Source organism: Leptodactylus fuscus, chromosome 7 (assembly GCF_031893055.1).
Source record: "Leptodactylus fuscus isolate aLepFus1 chromosome 7, aLepFus1.hap2, whole genome shotgun sequence".
NCBI lineage: Eukaryota > Metazoa > Chordata > Amphibia > Anura > Leptodactylidae > Leptodactylus > Leptodactylus fuscus.
In genome coordinates this window covers 62,468,753-62,485,760 of record NC_134271.1, presented here as the reverse complement: position 1 = coordinate 62,485,760, position 17,008 = coordinate 62,468,753, and the positions used below count along the sequence as shown (strand labels likewise).

Genomic DNA, 17,008 nt, shown 5'->3' with positions numbered 1-17,008 from the left:
CAAACGGAGTTTACGCTCCGCTCATTCAGTCAAGTAAACACGTTCAGAGTGAGCGGCGTAAAACACAATCCCATAGACTTCAATGTGTGCTGGTTTTACGCGCGCTACACATTGAAATCAATGGGTTTAAAAGCCTCCCACTGATTTCAATGTGTAGCGCGCGTAAGACCGGCACACATTGAAGTCTATGGGATTGTGTTTTACGCCGCTCACTCTGAACGTGTTTACATGTCTGAATGAGCAGAGCGTAAACCCCGTGTGAAGGCTCCCACTGTGGCAAAATCAGCGCCACAAAACTCCCATGTGAATGCCCCCTTACACTGCAGTTCTCCTTCTATAATTCCTTTTATTATAAGTCAGATGGCCGGGCCCCTAGAGTCCTGAGACTAAGGGCCCCTACCGAGGATGTATGAAAGCTGTGCGCCTCCTCCTTAGTTATGGCCATGTTACTGCAACTTATCACAACTGTTAAGATAATTCAGACGTCTTCACGACGAGGCATTTTAACCCTTCGTACTATTTCACATTTAGCCAGACTGAGTGACACACGGATAGAAACCATCTCTGCTCAGTGTCTGTAACATTACATGGTACATAGCACACAAACAAGCATGTGGCGTACAAGTCACGTGACACTCACACCAGGCGCCTCCGATCTGCGCATCGAGCATCCATTGCTTTTCCTGGCCGCCTGGAGGTGACTAGTTCTGTCTGTCGCTAGGTTGCCGGTGAGGAGCCGAGGCCTGGAAAGTAAATCCGCCTTCTCCCCGGTGTCGGCGTGTGTTTGCCTCTCAGGATTTCACCATGGCCACCGAAGTAGGGAAGCTCTCGAAGAACCTCCTGCGGATGAAGGTGAGAGGAGGGGGCTGCCGCCATGATGTATGCTAGTAACAGGAACACATGGCAGCGTAAGGATGGTGCAGCTGCTGCAGAACCTCTTCTGTGTGACTTAGCTGTGAGCCGTCAACGCTCAAATGGCAGCTTGGTACTTTATAGTTGCAGTGATCTACTGGGACTTGTAGTTCCACTGTCTCTTGACTGCTCCACCAATAGACCTGGCCGCACTACAAGTCCCAGCATCTTCATCTATTAGCGATATGGTTTGCAGTATCATCTGCATTTGCTATATATCCAAGTCACTCATTGCCTGATTATGTCACGTCTTAAAGGGGTGGTCTGTTTTATTCTCTTATTATTTAGTACTGGTTTTAGTGGGGTCATAAACTTAAACCAGTACTCCCCTCTTCCCAAGCCTGGGGGTCCTGTATACATACAAGTAGGGAGGGGAATACTAGTTTAAAAACCAAAACAGACAATCCCTTTATTGTGCTCCATCTGTTCCTGAACCACAAGTCTCAGCTTAACCCACACCACGGAGTATATTATACTGTGTGGGGGCTACTCCACAGTAGCTCCCACACAGTATAATATGCTCCAGTACTTACCTGCACTCCCATGAACAGCAGCAGGAGTTGCTAATGAATGGTGTCATCGTCCTGCATCAGGGCAGAGGTCATAATGTTCTGTCAGTGTAAGCCATGTACCTGCCATTTTACACTGCCATTTTTCAGGTGTATGTGCATTTGCAAATACAATTGAAAGATGTGCTGGGTGTCTTGTCCAGGGCTGCCTGGGTCCACAGCACACGTGCCCACAGAGTGGGGTCTGAGTACTCACTCTGGCACATGTGCCATAGGTTCACCACCATGAGTATAACCTGTGCATGTGTAGTGATTTATTTTCTGCTTGCTGTCAGTGACTGGGAAGTAACCAGAAACTCAAATTACATTCACTGTTGTTCTAAGAGCTGCGGACAGTCTCCCGGCATGGGGGTGTTCTGTGCACCAGAGGAGCTGTGTAAGCTAGGTGCCCTCAGAGAGAACGCTCTAGATCAGGGGTAGGGAACGTACGGCTCTCCAGCTGTTGCAAAACTACAACTCCCAGCATGCATACTGGCTCTGCTGTTCTGGGAACTCCCATGGAAGTGAATGGAGCATGATGGGAGTTGTAGTTTCACAGCAGCTGGAGAGCCAAAGGTTTCCTACCCCTGCTCTAGATAGTGTGCAAGGGGTTGACAACTTCTGGCACGTGTGCATATTTTGTTGGCACTGCAGCCAGCACAAGACCTGCGTGAATTAAATGAAAGGGGAGCATATACTTGGTGCTCTGCTACAGCAGCAGTATTTATGCTTCCCCCTTCCCTTGTTGCCCTCTCTGCTCAGAATATCGGCGGTTTCCCTATTGGTATAATGGAAGCAGAAAGTCCGCAGAGGAAACCTCTGTAGCCTTTCTGTAAAAATCTTTGGGAAAAGCCACAGTCTGTTGCTGCCACGGTTTTTCTCGCAGCTTTTTTTTTTTTTTTTGCTGTGGCCTGCTATGTTGGGGCCTTAGCCTAAAAGGTTAATAGTGAAAATAGGACTTTGGAGTCAGTAAAGTGTCTGTAAAGGAATGCTACCATTTTATATTGTGTAAGGACATAAGAGGTTTTAAAGGGTGTCTACCACCTCCTCCCCCCCCCCAAGCATTTTCATCTGCCACCACTGTATTACAGAGCACATTATGCTGATAACCTACCTTTGCTAAGGATGTCATTTTTGTAAGTCTCGTAAATGAACTGTCAAAAATGCCCAGCCATGTGAATAGGCCTTAAAGTGGTTTGGTGGTGGAGTAATGTTTTTATTATGCCACAGAATTCACACTGTGTATTTTGTGTGTTCTTTACACAAATCTGCCAACATTTGGTATCCCACTTTTTTTTTTTTTTTTTCTCCAAGGCAGAGTTAAAGGGGTATTCCCATAACTCTTGTTCTGCAGGCACATTGGTGGGCGGGGTTTCACTTGCTCTGCTATCTGCTATGTTTGCAGTCAGTAATGAGGGATTGGTTGTAAATGCATTACCACAGTATAAAGCTGATGTGGAAACTGATGTAGCAGAGCTGGAATTGAGTCAGCTTGCATTACATACAGAGGTAATGGACTCCTTATCTCAGCCCTTATCAGCCAAATTCAATTAATCCGGCTGATAAGTGGATAAGCTGAAGATAGACAGCACCGTAATCCAGGAGCTCTCACCTCCCCCCTCCCCTATCTGAGGAGCTCTGTTGCTTGTCAGCACAGACCCCATTATAGTCTGTGGTGTAAATGTATAGTCTGTGTGTAAATGCATTACCACAGTATAAAGCTGATGTGGAAACTGATGTAGCAGAGCTGGAATTGAGTCAGCTTGCATTACATACAGAGGTAATGGACTCCTTATCTCAGCCCTTATCAGCCAAATTCAATTAATCCGGCTGATAAGTGGATAAGCTGAAGATAGACAGCACCGTAATCCAGGAGCTCTCACCTCCCCCCTCCCCTATCTGAGGAGCTCTGTTGCTTGTCAGCACAGACCCCATTATAGTCTGTGGGGTCCGTGTGCTTTGACAGCACAGCAATTGCGATTGTATTCCGTCCGGGGGGTCTCCATGTGGACTCTAACCAGACGGAATACATACTCTAGTGTGAACCAACCCTGAGTCTGCAATACAATTCTATTGCAGTTTATAGGAGAATCACTGTTGAGGAAGGCCACTGTTAGGCCTCCGTAGTTATTTTCTTATGAGAAGCCTGGGAGATTTCAGAAGGGTTCTGTCTGTCATACATATGGAATGTCTTCCATAATCTTGCCTCATAGGAGCTGCATTGGCAACATGTGGGCAAAGGATCAATGGAACTCGCATATACTCTGCTTGTGGGCATTAGCAGTGGTCACGTCTGTACAAAACAGCAGAGACCTGGTGGTCATGGAGCCTGCTCTGCTTGCGCGTGAACTCCATATTTAAAGTGCCAATATCCATTGTAATAGTATGACGGACATCAGCAAAAAGTATATTTTATGAGAGAGAAATGGCTGTTTCTGCTCTTGACAAAGTGTGACAAAGGGATTCTATCATTAAAAAACATGTTTTAAATTAAAAGAACATAGAAATAGCCCTTTTAAAGACTATTCATCTTACCTTTATCTTGAAGGTCCACACTGCCGTTTTTCTTCATTGTGCTCAGAAAGCACAGGGGGCATTCCTCCTATGCGTGGGTGATGGAGCAGAAGAAAGGTGGCGCTGGAATGGATTACAACGCTGTGTGCAGAGCACAGGGGGAACGATAGGGAATTGCAAATTTTAAACCAGTAAGTGTTAGGCTATGGCCAGACGTTGCGGAACGCAGCTAAAAAGAAAACGCTAGAGGAAAAAAGCGCAGTGTAGTATCTTCCTCTGGATTAAGAATAAGGTCCTTAATGACTACTGTAAGTGGGCATGTAGGGGATAACAAACGCGTGCTGTGATAGCACCTCCACAGCTAATCTGACATTGTGTATTAACATGCCTCTCCCCCCATATGATCAGTGGTGCATATCAAAAGTATCCGTCATAGAGGCTGCTGCAGTAGGCTCGATAGCTGCTATGGATTATTACCAGCCATTAAATTGACAGTCAACCCCAAGAATACCTGCTTTTCAGCAATTCACATGCATGGCCGTCATGAGGTTAATCTGACTTCCTACGTGTTGCTACTTTAGCTGGAAGTTTTTGGCTTGGGTGACTACTCTGATTAAAATCGGAGGTGTCAACCCGAGGTCTAATTGTAGCGCCACTAATGACTGAGCTTCTCAATTACCCCCCTCCAACTGTGATAAATGTGTGATTGGCCTAGGTGGGTGTATTATAGACTTTTTTTTTTTTTTTTCAATAAATATATAATTTTTTTGCTCCTTTTTTTTTGCAGCAATTTACTCTTTGAACTTCCATTTTTAAGAAGCGGTGTTGTCAAAATCTGCGACTGAAAGGCTCTCTGCTTGGAAAGTTACAAAGCAATCAGGTTTCAGCCAGCGTCCTCCCGTCACGTCTTTGACCCGCACATGTGGGCAAGAGCGCTGGAAGCTGTCACCACAGCTCTTATTATAGCAAAAAAATCACTCTTCAGCCAGACTGAAATAGTTAGATTTTTCTTTTTTTCCTTTTCTTCGACATCCAATGGTTCCCTAAAAGCCTTGACACTTAGAAATTAAATGGGACCATTATTATTTCCAGGTGGGACAATTTAAGGCTGACACACCAACATCTTATTGCGTACAGCCATAATAGGGCATTTCAGGTTCCTTTATGCCTTTAATGTGAAGAACATGACTAGTCCTTTGTTGTTATTTTTCCTCGTCGACATGCTCTGCTGACAAAGCAACTAATGCACTTCATGTACTTTTAGCGGATTGTATGCTCTTACAGGAGACCTTCCATTTAGATTGACAATGTTCAGGACAGCCGGATTGTTTAAATGGACCCCTGACATCTTAGAGGACCAGGAGAAGTGACCCCCCCCCCCAACACACACGCTCCTGATGTTTTAATGTTTTATGGGTGTCAGTCCTGGAGGGAAATGATGCATAAGTTGTTCTGAGTTTCAGGTCACAGATGGGAGTTAGTGAGTAATGGTATCTGTAAGTCTTTATCCAAACTGTTATTGTTAAAGGGACACGGTGCTACTATAGCGTTCAGCTCACCACAGTATCCATAATCTACTTCAGCCTCTACAACCATCCGCTGTTCTGGTCTGTCGCTGCTCTTTTTCCTCCCTGGAGTGTTTCCATTGCCACCTGCTCCAGTCTGTCTCTGCCTCCTCCCTGCAGTCTCTCCTTTGCCTGTTGCTGTCTGTCTTCTCCTTTCTGCAGCCCATATATTGGGAAGATAAACCCAGTGACTACCATTCTGGACATTAAATCTTCAGTGATGGGGAGCCCCAGTAGTAAATCTAGCTTGCACAACTGTAGTGTATGGTACTGTATAAATTTGTTGGTAGACTCCGCGCTGTGGTAGTGATGAGGAAACTGTGCAAAACTAAAGCAAGATAGTAGGCCCAGGTAATTCCCGGCTCTCCAAATGGAGTTCCTCCTGCTTGAGCCTGGCACTAGGCATAGCACAGTGGGACAAGTTTATTAAGACTGGTGTATCGTACACCTTAATACATGGCACAACTGGCGCCGGGACCGAAAGATTCATGAAGAGGCTGGGACCCCTTCATAAATCTGTCTACCATCCCATTACTTTTTCCTGAATATACTACTTTCTACCAATACTGTGTATGGCGGGCTCCATAGGTCTAGTGGGGGCTTGGCCACACATGGTTCTCCCTGTTTTGTCATTTCATTAGTCATTAGTAGAATTATAATATACCTCATGGATATCTCTGAACTATATCACACACTTATGTCTTGTTCAGTCACTGTACTACTAACATGGGTCCACCCCAAAGCTTGCACTCTCTGGGTCTATATTGTGGAATGAAGTGAAATGTAAGGCTCCTAATGGGTTAGTAGTAAACTTGTTGAACATGAATGCCTTTCCATATAAGCACCCCCCCTGCGTTATCATACACTGTGGGAATGTAATAACATTGCTCTTTAAGTCTTGCTTAATCTCCACGCATCTTCTCTCCATTATAACCTCTTTCCTTCCACTTTCAAATTACAGCAAAAAGCCATCATGGGAAATGTCAGCACAAAACCATGTATTACTGATATAAATGCTTATTGCATTACAGGCGGCTTCACCACTTGATTCTCCCCCTGCCAGTGAGTCCTTCTAATGGCTGGTAGAATCTGCTTTTACTTTTACTGTGATGTCCAATCTAAAACAGACACCTTATTGAGTTGCATCACCCATTGTATGCGGTGCTATCCAGCTATTCCTCTGATGGATTGTATAGCACTATGTGTATTATTAGGAACAGGTGCTTATAGTGCAGGCGGTTTTTACACCTCTAACATCTGCATTAAAAGCAGCGGGGTGCCCCATTACCTGGTAAGTGCATGTAATACTCACACTGACGTGAAAGCGGGTAGATTAAACAAGAACGGAATAATGAGCCTTGGAAGCTGCTGACCCATATTACAACCGCAATCTGTGGTCATGCACTGAAAGATTTCCTTCCTAATGCATAGCAGCCCACTAGGTACATCTAATGGAAACCTAATAAGTGGAGGGAGGGTCCAGCATCTAGACCCTCTTATACAGCCATTTACTGAAATGTATTCAGTAGAGTGAAAGTGCAGAATGCTTAAAACAGCCACCAAGTAACACTTATGTCACCATTTGGTTAAATTGCTTTTTTGCCTCCTGTTGTGAGTTGGTGTAATTGTAAGAAATGCTATTTCTTAGAATATACACAGTCCTGCGGAGGCCAAAGGATGAGATCTTGTGAGAGGATCGGTTTATGGAGATTATAGCACAGCTCAGAGGTCATTCTTTTGGAATCTAGTGCCATCCTGTGTGTGATCAGATACTGTGTTATTGTGTAGCTGGTTGTCCAGGGGGGCATCTCATAGTGCCATGCTTCATGCAACAGTCGGTAAGCTGTAATGGCTATGCTGTCGGATGGTGTGCCATTCCTGGACGGACTGGCACATTATATCATATGCTACCCCTCGTGACAGTGTCTTACTTATTATTACTTCTACTGCACTGAAATAGACAGCATGGTGGCTTAGTGGTTAGCACTATTGCCTTGCAGCGCTGGCATCATCTAGGTTCTCCCCCTGTTTGTGTGGGTTTCCTCCCACACCCTAAAGACAAACTGATGGGGAGTGAGATGTGAGTGATGCCATTGTCTGTAAAGCGCTGTGAAATACTTTGAGACATTCTCTTATACCTGCTCCCACAGAGGATGACACCGAACAGTGCTGGGGAACAGACATCCTTGGCATCGGGGTCTAGAAAAGCTGTTGGAAACTGTTTATGGAACAGGATATTGCCATAATTGTCATCCTCCAGCTCTCCTAGAAATGGAAGTATATATATATATATATATATATATATATATATATATATATATATATATATATATCCCTTCTGGTAACTGAGCAGTATTATAAATCCAGGCTAAACTGTGCTGCTATGTGAACTATATTAAATATATCCTTATTTCCTTCTTTAGTTTATGCAAAGGAGTCTTGACCCAGAAACCAAGAAACAGTTAGAAGAGGAGGAGAAGAAGATCATTAGCGATGAACACTGGTTCCTTGACTTACCAGAGCTGAAGGAGAAAGAGTAAGGACTTTAGTATTTATTGCATGTAAAGGTACCCCTCCATCCAAACACCCACCCAATGCAGTGTCCTGTACTAAAGAAATACAAAAGGCTGGGACATACATGGCTCTGAAAAGTCACAACTGTCTAGTAGTAACATCTATAGTCTGGAGTCATAGAAATTCAGGGACTGGCACATGCCTGCAGTTCCGCATTTCTACATTAGTGCCACATTGACTTTAAGAAAACCGCCAGGTATTGTGGCATGGTGCCATGTAGTCCTGGCCTATTTCTTGGCCCCCAGTTTTATAATGTGTTTGATATTAAGTGCACAGAGCCGGCAGGGCAGGAGTGCAGATGAAGTAAGTGTTGTTCTGTGTTTACCAGGCGTGTACACTTGGCTCCTGACCTCCGCTGTATTTATTGGCTTTGTATTAGAAATGGGTTTTTTAATGCAAGAGGCTGCAACCTGTAATAATTGGAAATCCCTGGCGCTTCTCACACCACAGAAGCTTCCTGACGCCTTTAATTTACAGCCAGCCTGGCAGCAAGAGCAGCTTCAGACACCGTTGTGTGTGTTGTTGTTGTTTTTTTTTCTGGCTTTAGATCTTTAAGCATTTCTGTGTTTAAAAATCCTTCAATTCCTTATTGCTATCAAGTGGGTCAAGTGATCTTTTAAAGATGTAGCCAGTGCCACAGGAATAAATTGCCATTCCCATCCTCTTTTCTATTGTAGTGATTCACAGGGAAGATGAAGGATTTGGAAATATATAAATATATATATATATATATATATATATATATATATATGAAATTTTATTACCATTTGGTGTGTTCTGTAGGAATTAGGGCAATTGCTTGAATAGTTCTCTCCATTGTTACAATCCCTACACGTCTTGCACTAGCAATAATCTGATAATCACAGTTTCAGTATAACTATATTATACAGGCTTCTGTGTATAGGAAAGTGTGATGCTGCTTGGGTAAAGGGTGTAGCGCTGTGAGAATACATGTAAGATTAAGTAACACTTCAGCCATTTGGTTGGATATCAGTCGTTCTGGCATTTTGCACCTTTCTAATATGTTGTCAATGTGGAGGCTGCTGGCCTTTGACTTGGAGCTTTCCCAGTATTGGTTGTAGGATTAGTCTGGTTTGCGCAGTGAGTAGGAATAGGCAGCAGAATAGATTTATTGATCCATGTGTCAGCCTGAGTCCCGCTCCTGTAGATTTAGGGAAGGTGCCAAAATGGAAGAAAGGCCTATTAACCCAACATTCATACCAGTAGGTGCTAGATTAAAATTCAATGAAGGAGCTCTCTATTAACCCCCTAGAGTTGTTAACCATTTCCTTTAATTCCTTTGTTGCTGCAGTTGCTCAAATGAGATATTTATTTGCTCATAGAGTCCTGCTGCCGAAGTAAAGGGCCATTACACAGGATTCCCTTGAAATCAGTTGGTTTCGGTGGTTGTTCCAGACCTTTCAAAGCAGAGAGTCTTGACCTTGATCTCTAGCTATATTTATGTATGTGTTGGGTCCTGATGTTGAGACCTTCTTTATTGCCTCAGAATGTCTATAACAGTCAGCCCCATTAAATATGAAAGATGAATATATATTTTTTCCTTTCCATTCTTATGCAGTGTTTATAAATGAGCCATGAAGTAGAGCTGCCTATATTTGTAGTAATGGATATATAACCATATGCATTGCCGTCACAAGCTACTGTTCATACACATATATCCTAGCATTCCGACTACATACTAATGAAAGCAATTCTCCTAGTTCTTTGCTAAACGGATTTGGCGCTAATGAATTATACGTATTTGCTTTTCTTCTTTTCACGTCTCTTTGGCGTATGACCTAATGACATGGCAGATAAACACACCGTCCTGCTAACTGGGTTTTTAACACTTCCTTTAGGAGTTTTATCATCGAAGAAAGAAGTTTCCTTCTATGTGAAGATTTTCTGTACGGTAGAATGTCCTTTAAAGGGTTCAATCCGGAGATTGAGGTAATGGCTTGTGCTTGTACAGTGCTGCATTGATAGAATAAAATAAAATGTATGTCCTAGAACAGGGCCACAGGTTAGCAGCTAAAATGGAGATACAATAATACTTCTATATTGCGCTTTTCCTTTATAGCTTTTTCTGCAGTTCCTCCCTTTTAAAGTATCCCCAGTCACATAAACGTAGAGATAAATAAGATCTAGTAAGTGATTTATACAGTCAGTAACTGCAGTACAAAAAAATTAAAAAAAAAACGCTAAATTTACCTTGCTGTTCAGTCATACTTTCTGGCAGCCATTTCCGTTCTAATTCTCCAGGCAAATATTTTATTAAAGGCAAACTCCATTTATGTCAATAACAATGAATAATTCCTCTTAAATTGACAGTTTGGCTTTGCAGAGTTGTGTTGGGTCTAGCGAGAAATCCTGCGCATAGTCTTAGCACAACAGATGAGAAAATGAGCCTGATAAGGTTGATTTTAATGGTTTTCACTTTTGCCTGGACTTTTTCCTTTCTTGCTTACTTAAGACACCCCCTTTCCTTCAGCCAAACTCCTGATAGTCAGATCTTATTGACTGAAGAAATAACAGGCACATCCTTACGTCCTGCTGGGAATCTGTGTACATGGCAGCAAAATCGAGCAGGACACTTATTTATTCATCATCCTGCTGTGATCACTTCCTCACTGCCACTGATTTGGGATGGAGTCCATCCCCAAATCATTAATGTTAGCTCTTAATCTAAGGTAGCTGAAAACTTCCTACCCTAGTATTACTCATTGGAGGTTTGGACACAAAACCAGTTATATTCTATAGATAAATTCTTTATACCCCACATTGACCTCTCTGCCGTTGAACAGCAACAGGAGCATTCACGTTTTGGCATATTCCCTCCCTATAGACTAGTGATGGTCGTACAACAGGAGCCTTCTCTGTGCTGTATATTATTCAGAAGGATGCAGTCGTATATTGGATGCACATATAATAGGTTATATGTTGTATTTACAACTTCTATTTGCCCTATTGTAAAGGAATCTGTGTGTTAAAAGATGCCCTTTAACCACTTCAGTGCCAGGCTATTTTCCCTGGTTCTGAATCGGACACCTTTTAAGGTTGCAATGCTATCTGTATTAGTTCCAGAGATATAACTGGTTAAAAACACAATCAGTATTAGGATATTTATATCTTATGTATATTATACAGCTGCATATAAATACCCTAATCTCGACTGTGTTTTAAACAAGTGATGTCTCTGGAAATAATATAGATAGCTTTTCATGTTAATTTGATTGTCATATGACAACAAAAGCATGTTCATATGTTTTATAATGTCCAAGATGTCTGAAGTGACCCTCCCCCGCCCTTGTTCAGTATAATGCTGCCACCACCATGTGTCACAGTGGGGATTGTGCGTTCAGGGTGATGAGCAGTGTTACTTTCCCATCACACATAGCACTTTGTATTTAGCCCAAAAAGTTCAACTTTGGTCTCATCTGACCAGAGCACCTTCTTCCACATGTTTGCTGGGTCCCCTATATGGCTTGTGGTAAACTGCAAATAGCATTTCTTACGTCTTTCTTTTAACAATGGTTTTCTTCTAGTCACTCTTCCATACAGTTCAGATTTGTGAAGTGTATGACTTATAGTTGTCCTGTGGACAGATTCTCCCACCGAGCTGTGGATTTCTGCAGCTCCTCCAGAGTGCCCATGGGCCTCTTGGCTGCTTTTCTGATCAGTGCTCTCTTTGCTAGATCTGTTAGTTTAGTTGGGCAGCCATGTCTTGGTAGGTTTACCGTTGTAGAATACTCATTCAATTTTTGAATGATGGATTGAACAGTGCTTGTTGGGATGATCAAAGCTTGGGATATGTTTTATAACCTAACCCTGCTTTAAACTTCTCCACAACTTTATCTCTGACCTGTCTGGTGAGTTCCTTGGTCTTGATGATGCTGTTTGTTCACAAACCACTGAGGCCTTCACAGAACAGGTGTATTTATGCGGAGACTAAATTACACACAGCTGGACGCTAATAACTGATTAAGTGACTTCTGAAGGTAACTGATTTCACTGGATTTTAATAGGGGCATCAGAGTACAGGAGGCTGAATACTTTTGCACATCACACTTTTTAGATTTTTATTTGATTAAAATTTAGAAAACCGTGTATTATTTTCCTTCCACTTCACAATTATCTGCTACTTTGTGTTGCTTCTTTCACTTAAAATCTCAATATAATACACTTATGTTTGTGGTCGTATGGTGACAAAATGTGAAAAAGTTCAAGGGGAATGAATATTTTTGCAATCCACTGTATTGCAGGAGAAGAGATCCCATTACAGGAAAGCAGATAAAGCACATTTTCTATTCATTACATCTGTGGAGTGCAGGGTGTCCCTGCTGTTAGGCAGGCTGTCACAGCAGCGTACGATCATCAGTTTCATGTCGCAGCGCACTCAGTCATCTAGTTTCTCTTTTCAGAAACTTATGGTCCAGATGAACTCCAAGACAAAGGCAGAAGAGGAGGACCTTGAGGAAGAAAGAATGGATGTGGATGTGTCAGATGAAGAAATGGCTCGGAGGTAGGATTTATCATCTTTCTTCATGATCAGGAAGTGATGAGAGAAGTGTCATTGATATATATGTACTCTTCTGAATCCATTAACATGACCATGAGTCATGGCAGGAAGTCTTCAAGGCTCTGGCGTGTGGGGAGGTGCCAGGCATATGGTAACAAATTATAAATCATAGGCACTGGTCAAAGAAGAGGATAATATATTATAAGTGGTAGGCAAAGGACTTCTGCTGTATGCAGTGTACCAGGCGATTAGATTAGCTGCCTATTACTTGGATTGGATCATTCTGGATAACCAGAATTGAAAGGGTCACTTAACAAAAGCTTTTTTTTTTTTAATTATTAATATTTTATTAAAATGGCTGATAACAGAAAGTCACAAATTATTTGCATAAATTTTAATGCCTTTTTATGCCTTTTGCTTTGGCATACAAGGTATAATAAATTTGCCTCACAGTATTTATCCTGTTAGGGGGTCGGGCCTCGCCTCCTCATTTTCTGCTCCCTGCAGTCTAATCCATCGGAAGTCTCAAGCCCCATAATCTGTGGCAAGATTGAACTGGACACGTGGCCTGTTACAATGTCTCAGGGCAGAATCTGCCTCAGATTTTAGGGTGGAACAACTAAAATCCATGCTTCGTGATGTACCCCCTCTGGACCTGCATTAGGCACAGTGAGTAAGATTGTAAGTCATTCAGAATAGTTTGCCTACGGTTTATTACGTGGGTTTGAGCCGGAGCAACACTTTAGTATATTGCGTCTACAGTCAAGAGTTTATTTTGTGGACGTTTCTTACCCCGTCACTTGTATTTGTAGTGCAGTACTCTATGGCAGCAGATAGAGGTGGTTTTTCTTGCCTCTCTTGTGTGTAAATTCAGAGCAGATTTATGTAATGAGTAGCAAAAAATAAAACCTTCTCGCTTTTTTTTTCCTATGCAGATATGAATCATTAGTGGGCAGCATCAAAAAGAAATTTGCAAAGAAAAGAGTCCATAAAGCCATCCAGGAAGAAGATGAAAATAGTAATATTAAGAGCAGCAAAGTAAAGAAAGGCTTTATAAAGCCTCAGGACTAAGCGGCTGCAGAACATGAAGGACTGTTCTCTTTTTTTATACATGAAAGCTTGGATGTAAATCTAACAAATGGACAGCTCATTTTAATTATTTTAGGAGGGGTTTTTTGTGTGTTTTTTTTGTATGAAGCTGTTAATCAAATGGACACATTGTATGTACTGGTTGTTTATACATAACCTTCAGGCATTGAAGCTTTATAACTTAAAGGGGTTGCATGAGACTTTTAAAGAAACAGCAGCACAATTGTCTATAGTTTGTTTCTGGTTTGCTGCTCAGACTCATTTGCTTGAATGGATTTGAGCTGCAATAACAAAAGCAGACCATGGGCGCACAGCCACTTTAATGTCTCCTGTTTCTGTGTAACTATTGACTTGCTGTCACCTTATTTTTATATTGGGTACAGGTTAAAAATTGATAGCAAGTGTTTGGTTGCTTTGAGTTATAGTATTTTTTTTTTTCTGTCAATAAATTGTTGACAGCTTTTCTCAGATTCTTCGTTGCATATTTTCTTTTCTATTGATTTTAGTTGTTTAGTAGTTACTGCATCTGTTTATTCAGACCGTCATGGTCTACATGGAAAGTTAAACTGCTTTATAACCACATTGCTTATCTGGTAGTGATCTTGCATTACTGTCTGTGTTATAATACTTAGCCAAATTTAGTATTCCGTGTTCAGAGCTGAAATCTGCCAAAAATTGGTTAAAATTATCAAATTTTTTCTGAAAGAAGAATTAGCTTACCGTACTTTGAAAGCATCTTATTAAAATATTGATGTCTTCATTAAAAAGTTTGAGTAGTTTGCTTAAAGAGGTCCTTTAATGTCCTCAGGCACATTCGGTTTTCTATACTGCTAGAAAGCAGACAGTGCGCTGAATTGTCAGCTTTCCCATTATGTGCCCTGGGGCTGGAGATATCAGTGGCGTTACTGATCTCTGCCCACTGTCAGAAGGGAGTTCCTGACAGTCTAGCTGGGCTGTGAAGAACGCCCCCCCCCCCTTCCTTCCCCAACATTACTTGTCCATAGCCTTGTACTGTCAGAGGGGGGTCTTCATTACCACCCAGCCATGATGCTGAGCTAAGGAACACCCCACAATACTAGTTTATGGACGAATCCTGTTGGGGGCATTCCTCACAGCCCAGCTAGACTGTCAGGAGCTCCCTTTTGACAGTGGGCAGAGATCGGTAACGGCACCGATATTTCTAGCCCCCGGACACATAACAGGAAAGCAGACCGTGCACTGAAAGCTCCTCTTTTAAATAATTCAGAGTATTTTATTTTGTTCTTTTTTTTCTTTTTCTTTTTGAGGCAGTTTTCACCTTACAAATCCGCCTGCAAAAGCCTCAGTGTAAACTAATCAAACTTTATCTTAGAAAGTTTCTCTTATTACAAGTTGTCTGTAGGATAAAAAATATCACAGTAACCAAACTGTGAAACCTATAATAAATAACTGGAACTACAAGCCCTAGCAAGCGTCAGTACAGCCGATAACTGCACAAACAAACAGTTTTGACAAATGTGTTTACTGGGGCGAGTAGTTCCACTGGCCCTTGCGGGCTATACTTGGCTAAGAATGGCATTGACCAATATACATTGATTCAGTAGTAAGCTGTTGGACTTCAATTATAGTATAGCTGAATATAACGCAGTCCAAGGATGTACAGTGTGAATACAGGTTAAATGCATTTTTTTTTTTTTTTTTTAACTGTAGTTTTTATTTAAAAAATTTCCCCAAAAATTGGTACAGACAAGTAAACATGCATACATAAATTCACGAAAAGAGGAGATCCAGCACCGCAGTTGATCCTAATTAAATCTTAGCTTTTAATAGGCAGGAACATGCGGTCCAATAAAAATCATTAGCAAGACATTGAGCAAAAAACATATTGTGCATTATAAAATGAGGTTTCACATGTACATACCAGACTGATGATAACGCCGTAACATGTTGACCCGCTGACGCGTTTCAGAGCCGAAGCTCCTTAGTCATGACTAAGGAGTTCGGCTCTGAAACGCATCAGCGGGTCAACATGTTCCAGCATTATCGTCAGTCTGGTATGTCTATGTGAATCCTCATTTTAAAACGCACAATCTGTTTTTTGCTCAATGTCTTGCTAATAATTTTTATTGGACCGCATGTTCCTACCTATTAAAAGCTAAGATTTAATTAGGATTAGAGATGAGCGAGTACTGTTCGGATCAGCCGAACAGCACGCACGCATTGAAATGAATGGACGTAGCCGGCACGCGGGGGGTTAAGCGGCCGGCCGGCGTCAAAGCGGAAGTACCAGTTGCTTCCATTCATTTCAATGTGTGCGTGCTGTTCGGATCGGCTGATCCCAACAGTACTCGCTCATCTCTAATTAGGATCAAATGCCGTGCTGGATATCCTCTTATCGTGAAATATTTACATTGCCTGTGCCCAGAAGGCTATATCCTTGCATGGTTGGATCTTATACACAGACATTACATTGGGGCCTATGGCTGTGGACTGTTTAGTGTTTGTAAACATATAATACCAAACAACAAACAAATCAGAAGCTAAATAAAACAAACTAAGAGGAGAGGAGAGGGAAAGGAGGACGGAGTCACAGACCACGAAGCCTGCAATAAGTGTCCCAAGGCGACCACACTGCCTGGAAGGCATCCAAGGTGTGGTTGAGGGAGACCGTCAAATATTCCATACTACGGACAACCTTTACCCTAGCAACAAGGTCCGCGCCTGTGGGAGGAGAGGCCCTCTTCCAATGAAAGGCTATAAGCGTCTTAGCTGCTGAGCATATATACAAGTACAATTTAGAGACCTGCTTGCCTAAATGGGGAGGGGGGAGGTTGAGCAAGTAAGTAAAAGGATCAAGCAGAACACCCTGAATAAAAAGAGCATCAAAGAGAGACTGGACCTCAAGCAAGAAGGGACGAATGCCGGAGCAGTCTCAGAAGACATGACAGAAGGAGCCAATATCGGTCTGACAGCGCCAGCACAGGGGGGAGATACTGGGTTTAAGGGAGTGAAGTAGGGCAGGGGTATAGTACCAATGCATAAGCAGCTTGTACTGGGTCTCACAAAATTAAATACAAGTAGATGACTTGGCTGCGTGAGACCAAATAACCTGCCAGGTTAAATGCATTTAATGTCACCAGTTCCCATTCATCTGTTAATGTTTCATAGTTTGATTACTGCACTATGTTATATGCTATAGATAACTTTGTAACTATAAGATACACGATCTAAGCTATCGATCCCCGATATATACATATATATCATACTGATATTTGACTAAGACACTTTAAGAAGCAAACTGATTTTTT

General features: G+C 42.1%; 1 protein-coding gene across 1 annotated transcript; it reads left to right on the top strand.

Annotated features, from left to right (window-relative positions):
- The first annotated feature begins 691 nt into the window (after positions 1-691).
- MPHOSPH6 (M-phase phosphoprotein 6) lies at positions 692-14,125 on the top strand. The gene is made up of 5 exons (XM_075280618.1): positions 692-852; positions 7,963-8,075; positions 9,973-10,063; positions 12,535-12,635; positions 13,568-14,125. Exons 1-5 carry the CDS (start codon positions 805-807, stop codon positions 13,701-13,703), a joined length of 489 nt encoding a protein of 162 aa, XP_075136719.1. The 5' UTR covers positions 692-804; the 3' UTR covers positions 13,704-14,125.
- Positions 14,126-17,008: the final 2,883 nt, after the last annotated feature.

Excerpts from the sequence above, each read along its gene's own strand:
- MPHOSPH6 (XM_075280618.1), top strand. The coding sequence starts at position 805 with ATGGCCACCGAAGTAGGGAAGCTCTCGAAGAACCTCCTGCGGATGAAG. Across the intron at positions 8,076-9,972 it reads CCAGAGCTGAAGGAGAAAGA|GAGTTTTATCATCGAAGAAA; the intron begins GTAAGGACTTTA and ends CACTTCCTTTAG. Across the intron at positions 10,064-12,534 it reads GGTTCAATCCGGAGATTGAG|AAACTTATGGTCCAGATGAA; the intron begins GTAATGGCTTGT and ends TTCTCTTTTCAG.